Below are 7,783 nucleotides of genomic sequence, written 5' to 3'. Positions count from 1 at the left end.
ATTTGTATTCCTTCCCAAAATCATATTTGAGTAAGTACCCCCTTTTCCTCTCTCTGTCTAAACATTCGTAGTTTATAAAAGTCAAAGACACTTCTAGAAAAAACCTAAATTTCTATATGGTGACCTCAGAACCATCTGAAAATGAGAATATAATTATCAGACAATTAAACATTAGTTTGTCAATAAAGTATGTGTCACATCTCACTTCCCTTTCTCTAGAACTGAAGTAATTGTCATTTCACATTTACCTTTTCCGACGGACCCCCAGCACCTCTTCCATAGCGTATTCCACACTGGCAATCAAATTCAAGGAGTCCACCTTTGATTCTCATACAAGAGATTATATGCCATTTTCTGTGACACTCATTACGATCACACACCCACTAACTGATGTACATAACTCATGTCTTTGGAGTGCGTCAGTGAACTCAATTGTGCACATTACATGTTATGTTTCCTATTTGTTTTTCATCTCAGCATCCCCGAGGAATCAAGCGTTTTGCATCTGTCTCTAACCGGCAAGAGTTAAGGTTATCAACCCCCACTATTTGAGATATATATATATATATATATATATATATATATATATATATATTATATTATATAATATATATATATATATATATATATTATATATATATATATATATATATATATATATATATATATATATATATATATATTATATATATACGTATATGTTACGCTCATTATTGAAAATTGCCGATTATTGAAAATCGGCAATAGAAATGCCTATTATTGAGAATGAGCAAGCGATTTGCCGATTATATAAAATGAAAAATTTTTCTTGCCTAGTATTTAAAAATCAGCAGGGTTTCAAACTCGGCAAGACCCATTTTGCCGAATATTGATAAATCGACTACTATACCATCTGTAATTCATGGGTGAGAAATTTTGTGAATAGAATATAATATGTTGACACTATTTTTAACTTTTAATGTTTTATCCTATTCTAATCTCTTTGTTAATGGCAGTTTGGCCATTTATAAGTAAGTTTTAGTAGCCTAATGCCTTGTTACTATCACCAACAATTGTTATCAACTTGTAAATAGGAGTGAAGGTGTGAAGTGAAACATACGGTACTCATGATAATCCTCTCGACAAATACGTAGATTAGTTACGGAATTCTTTTCATTCTTCACAACAGTTCTTGGCGAATATCGAATAATCCTCATGGCTTCAGCGATGGAAGTAAAAGAAAATTTCGAGGCAAGGTTACGGACCATCGTTGAAGGAAAAGGGAAGAACACAAGACTGTTCTTGCTTGAAAAAGTGAAAGATATTATATCAAGGTTATCAAAGGATCTAGAAAGTGATGCTATCACCACTATTGATTATAATAACTATCGTTCAAGATATGAGATTCTTAAGGTTGGTGAAACGGAATGTTTGGATCAAGAAAAAAAGAACAGATGGGGAAGACATTATAAAATACGTAGGCAACCTTTGAGGAAGTGTATGGTGCAATAGAAAAAGGCACATAAAGATGTTGGTCATGGAGGTGGCGAGAAGAAAACTTTATTTGAAGTTAAAAAGAAATGGTCTAACATAACTATGGAATATTGTAACCTGTTTATTAACTTTTGTGTAGAGTGTCATTTAAAAAAAAAGAGTCGGAAGCAACCAAAAGGGCTTGTCGTGAAACCAATTAGCAGCCACTCATTTTTATCGAGGTGCCAGATTGATCTAATAAATTTTCAGTCACTCCCTGACGGGGATAATAAATGCATCCTAACTTGCGTTAATCATTTTACCAAATTTTGTATGTTAAGCCCCCTTAAATCTAAAAGAGCAGTAGAGGTAGCTCAGACACTTCTACCTGTGTTTTTAACATTCGGTGCTCCCGCAGTACTGCAAAGTGACAACGGTAGGGAATTTGTGAATTCTGTGATATCCGAATTATCAACGCTTTGGCCACAATTGCAGCTAGTGACAGGTCGGCCAAGGCATCCCCAAAGCCAAGGAGCAGTGGAGCGACTCAATGGTGTAATCCAGGATAAATTGGAGATATGGATGCGAGAGAATAATTCTAAGAAATGGAGTATTGGCTTAAAATTTGTTCAGTGGCAAGTAAATATCTCGAAGCATGAGACAACGAAACATACACCATTTAAGGCCACCTTTGGAGAAGAACCGTCAGTTGGTGTTTCTTCAACAAATCTTCCTGAATCAGTTTTGGATGGCATATGCTACGAAGATCTTGACAAGGTAAATATTAAACAATCTATTTAAAAAGATATACTGATAATGCACTTTGAAACTGAATTTTTCATACACTATTATAATGGAGTGCACTTAATCTTCTTCCTCCTCATTTCTCCAAAAATCATAAGTTGAAAGACCTAATTACATATTTTGTAATTTTCCATTTCCTAAAGCTTCAGGTTTTAGAAAGCATAGTAATACTAAAATTCTTTAAGTCATATGCCTAGTTACAATCAGAAAAGTATGATATGAGCTAACGACCTATTATTTTCAGTTCTTCAGCGAGGACGGTAATTATGGCGAAAGGGAAGACGATGAAAGTAGGAAAAGAGAACAGCAACTTGAAGATGAAGAGGTTCCAGAGCAACCTGAAAGTGAAAAGGGGTTGAAGTGTATTGAAGAAAGGGTTAATGCCATCGAAGCTATACGGGAAAATGTCGACATTAGTCAGGCTCAATCCGCATCAAAGATGATCCGTAGGGGTATGAGGATGCAGGAATCACTGCAGGTAGAAGACAACGCTACTCTAAGAATTCCAGACGTTGATCGGGGTCCTTCAGACCCTAAAAACTTACTAGTAGTTGTGCTGTCCAAGGAAAATGACATGTATCGTTTAGGGTGCAAAGAAGGCACCTTAAATTCTTGCTTTACTAGAGCTGATTTAGATAAAATTGGTGAAAAACTACTTAAAGTGGCTGATGTACCAGACATCCACGTTACTCTCAGAGCTGCGGTAACTCGATCCACTGGTGGCCAAGGTTACCAGAAATGTAACTGCAAATTAGATTGTATTTCTCTAAGATGTAGCTGCAGTAGAAAGAAAATGAAGTGTAACTCTAGGTGCCATCCTAGCAACAGCTGTAAGAATGTTTAGTTTTTATTTTGTTTCTTTATATAAAATAGATATAGATTAGTTAATTTTTATTGTCGGTGAATTATTTGCAAATTATTTGGTGAAGGTTGATAAGTCAGTATTCTAATAATATTGTTGTTACAAAAATAAATTGTATTATCTGTGTTTTCAGTGTTTATTTAAATTTCCAAATTAATTGCTTATGAAGAAAAAAACGGATATTATAATAGAATTAAAAAGAAGATGATGGCTGTTATAAAATGAGTGTATTACAGGAAACATTCTTAAACTGTTATTAAACTAGAGAGTCATTATGGTCTACATTAGTTTGCTTAGAGCTTAGAATGGAACTTCCAGCTGTCAAAATTGAATATTAGTCGTTTGAAACACTTAAGTTACAATATTTTCAATATTCGGCAACGTTATCAATATTCAGCAAAAACGTGTTGCCTAATATATAAAATGAGCAATATTTTGCCCATTATTTAAAATTTTCAATATTAGGCAGGGCCCTTGCTGATTATCTAAAATAGGCAATTTTTTGCCGATTTTCAATAATCGGCAATTTTCAATAATGTGCGTAACACACACACACACACACACACATATATATATATATATATATATTAGATATATTTTTATCTAATATTATAAATATGATATATATATATATTTTTATATATTTTTGTATATATATTTTATATATAACCATATATACATATATATAAGTAATTAATAAAATAATAATAATATAATATATATATATATATTTATTATATGTTTATATTTTATATAATACATACATACATACATCATATATATATATATATATATATATATATATATATATATATATATATATATATATATATATATATTATAATATATATATAGTATATAATTCTGCTGACTTAGTCTTAAACACTTTCGTGTATACCTATATATATATATATATAATATATATATATATATATAATAAGGTACACGAAGGTTGTTTAAGACTAAGTCAGCAGAATTCGGTGTGATCAAAGAGTTCAGCCTCCATGGCAATGGTGCTGTAAAGAGTGTGTGAATATGACGTGTTTTATGAGTACGGTGGGGTTACCGTAATTTCCTGGGAGCTATTATATACTGAAGTTGATCGAGCCCGCATATGAGAGGGTTGTCGCGAGTTTATAGAAATGGTGGTTGCGGGGGGGGGGGGAGGGGGGGGCACAAGTGTGATTAGGTACTATACGCTAATGCAGTGAACAGACGGCCTAACGCGTGTTTGAGCAACGCCATCTTGAATTCAAGATGGCGTTGATTTGAGTGTCTCATGCCTTTTCTCCCTAAAGTGTCGATATTTCTGTTTTTCTTTATTGTTGTTAACAATTTTCTCACCTGTGTATTTAGTTTTTCTTTTCTCTGCGGGATTAAAGGGACAGCTCAGTGGTTTGCTTTTAATTGCCACCCATTGGAATATACGGCCCCAAAGTGTTTAATTTTTTGTGAGGATGGTGGATACATACAAGGTGTGGGTCGGTGTTAGCGGATGCCGAGCATGTGATTTAAGGTCGAAGTGCAAGTCAGCAACGAGATAGAACGTTCGTCTCTCTCTCTCTCTCTCTCTCTCTCTCTCTCTCTCTCTCCTCTCTCTCTCCTAGTTTTTTCTTCAACGCGCAATGACACAGAAGTTGATCAGCTGATGACCTCGGCCTTGGAGTAACAGGAAGATAGTTCTTCAGCCTACAGAGTACAGGAAATATTTAGTTTGGAAATACATGTGTTGTGGATTGGTATATGTATTTTTTTTTTTCTGTTGGTGATTGGTGAAGGAAACTGGATAAACAGATAAACATTATTGGTGTTGTTGGGGTCAGGTCGAATCCTGAATATTAAGGGTTTCTTTAAGAAAAACAAAATTTCGGAAGCAGGTAATAGTGGTCATATATATATATATATATATATATATATATATATATATATATATATATATATATATATATATATATATAAGCGAATTCCACAGGAAAATGATAGTCAGAAATCCAGGCGCTTTTCGTCTTTACTCAGACATTGTCAAGGAGTTAATAAGTTTTTAACAAGTGGAAAGAGATGGAAAGAAAAGTCTCAGGTACAACACAAAGATCCAAGCAATACCAGATGGTTAATTGTCAAAAGGGTAAAAATTAAAAGAGATAATCCAGGATTATCGGATATCACACGGTCACAAACCTAAACAGATTGACCCTAACCGAAATTACAAAGTTTCTTTACAGTCCAAAACATGTAAAAACTGAATATATTAATTTTGTTGCTTATATTTATCTACAACTTTTTTTATTATGAAAGCATCAAGTTTAAATAAACCAAGACTTAAATCTAGAACATTTCTATTATTTGACTTGATGAAACAAGATTCAATGATATTCCTTTTAACTGTGTCAAGTTACTTGAACAACTAGGAGGATGTAAAATTAATTGAAGAGTTCATGAAACTTTTACCAATCCGTTGAAATTAAAAAAAAATGTGACTACTCCTGCAATCTAAGTATTTCCCTAAGATAATTTTTCAAGAGCTTGTTTTCCTTGCCCTTGTCTATGGCAATCATTGTAGTAAGCTAATCAGTTATCAAGTTAATGTGATGGATATTTTTTAAGAGCAGAGAAGAAAAAGAAGAAACCAGTTCAGGGACTAAATTCCTTTCATTGTCCGCAAAATTATACTTTTATACTGAATGTTTTTCTGGATCTGACGTAGGAACTACAGGAAATTACTTTCGTATACCGCTATTGCCGTTGATTTGTGTGGAAATAATGCCAGTGATGTGTGCTGTTTTTACAAGCTTTTCTTAACCTTGACTCATCTGTCGGTCTGTCTATGGTTCATCCTCATCAGTGGATTACAGCCTTCTAGATTATACTTAGAGGAAGTAAGTTTAAAAAACACCAGGATACATAAAACAATTTACATGTATGAAACAGGAGACACTGGTAATAATGCACCAGTTAGATAGCACTTAGAATAAGTTGTCGAATTCTGGGTATATAATACAAGAGGAAGAGTATAGAAAAATTTCAGTCATTACAGTCAAGAGTATCCAAACTAATATCGTTAGTTGCCAAAAGAGACTTGAATATGCTGAAACTTGTGTACTCTAAGTGAAGATTTGATACAGTAGTCAGTTGGTAAAGCATTTAAGATAAATCATCGGTATAAATAACAGATTAAAGGTATTTATTTAGCTTAGGTGGTAGCCAAACTGCTGTAGGTGCATTGGAAGGAAAGTGGATTAGATTAGTGTAAGCAACAGCCCCTATAATAACTGTGCACAAGTAAGATACCCCAGTTTGTCGCAGGCTACTAACTGAGATTACAAATATGACCTCTACCGGTCATTTCAAGAATAGATAAGTAATGACCATAGTTTTGTGATATATTTTGTCATTGTGTCTACTCGGATGGACTTGTAAGTGTTTTAGGCAATTCTGCAATATTGACCTTAAGCTGAAGAGTATTTTGAAGCAACGCCCAAGCCACTTTGTTGCAGGGAATTGTAAGCTTTATACTGATTTTCTATAGCATTCTCTGGACAACATTAAATTAATGAAAAACTCTGGATGAGATACGTCCTCAAGAATCTGAATGTCCGAATCTATCTAGGTCTAGGCTACCCATGAATATTTACAGTATTTCACGATAAGCTTCACTAGTATCAGTACACAATTGAAACACAACATGACCCAGGAGTCATTATTAAAAGCTCATATTCCAGGATCTGAAATTTTTATACTTCTTACCTGAGTTGTAATGTAATCAGGAGTCCAGCACAGAACTACGAGTGCGTGTAAGGTATATGAAAAGTAGAGAATCAAATTTTCATTATTGGAATGCAGTCCCTTATAAGCCAACGTGTAGATATTGAACAAGGTATACAACACCATCACCGGGAAAGTTAAGAGGATAGGAATGGAAAAATAATCAGTGGTCATTTCCTGACACATTTTCAGTTCTGTCATTTTCAGGTAAATTTCTGCCGTCATTTTCATCTTATTCCTGATGTTCAGATTTTTGGTTGTCGTTGGTCTGTCGTTTCGAACCCAAGTTGAAATGTTGCTCTCTGTGTGATTACACTCTTTTTCCGTCGCTTCGTTGAGGCTCTTGATAACAGCAGAAAGACTGGACCCAACTATATAATATCCTAAGCAGTAGGTGGACATAAGAACCAGGGACATTACGTCGGTGACAAAGATAATTTCATATCTCTCACTTGATTTACTCCAGAATATTATTGTTGTCAACTCTATGCACACAAGGTTGAGGACACCCAAGAAAAAGAGTTTGTGTTCTGCCCATCTGGTTTCGGTGACCAAATTTTGTATTGTTACATGTAATTGAAGCGTGAGATTTATAAGTTTCTTGCTGCTAGAGACCATGTAAGCTAAGGACATCATAAATGCGAATAAAGGAATTAATGTCGCAATCGTTTGAACCCCGTCACGTGTCTTAGTAAAAGTGAAATACCCTTCTGCAGCCATTATGGTGACACTTATAACACTTGAAACACAGAAGAGGAAATAGAAGAGCAGTATAATAACTGACCATATGGTGAAACAATTCTTTTTCAGGAAATAATAAATTCTGAGCGAAGGATTTGTCTTTCTTTCAGTCTGCTGGTTGCTGACATACTTAGTCCAATACACCTGAGAAGCAGGTTCTTC

The 7,783-nt window shown here is 34.2% G+C and overlaps 1 protein-coding gene across 1 annotated transcript; it reads left to right on the top strand.

The window, feature by feature from the left end:
* Positions 1–1,194: 1,194 nt before the first annotated feature.
* LOC135225269 (uncharacterized) lies at positions 1,195–3,100 on the top strand. The gene is made up of 3 exons (XM_064264598.1): positions 1,195–1,392; positions 1,948–2,229; positions 2,501–3,100. Exons 1-3 carry the CDS (start codon positions 1,195–1,197, stop codon positions 3,098–3,100), a joined length of 1,080 nt encoding a protein of 359 aa, XP_064120668.1.
* Positions 3,101–7,783: the final 4,683 nt, after the last annotated feature.

Source organism: Macrobrachium nipponense, chromosome 13, assembly GCF_015104395.2.
Source record: "Macrobrachium nipponense isolate FS-2020 chromosome 13, ASM1510439v2, whole genome shotgun sequence".
Lineage (NCBI taxonomy): Eukaryota > Metazoa > Arthropoda > Malacostraca > Decapoda > Palaemonidae > Macrobrachium > Macrobrachium nipponense.
This window is presented reverse-complemented; position numbering and strand designations above follow the sequence as displayed.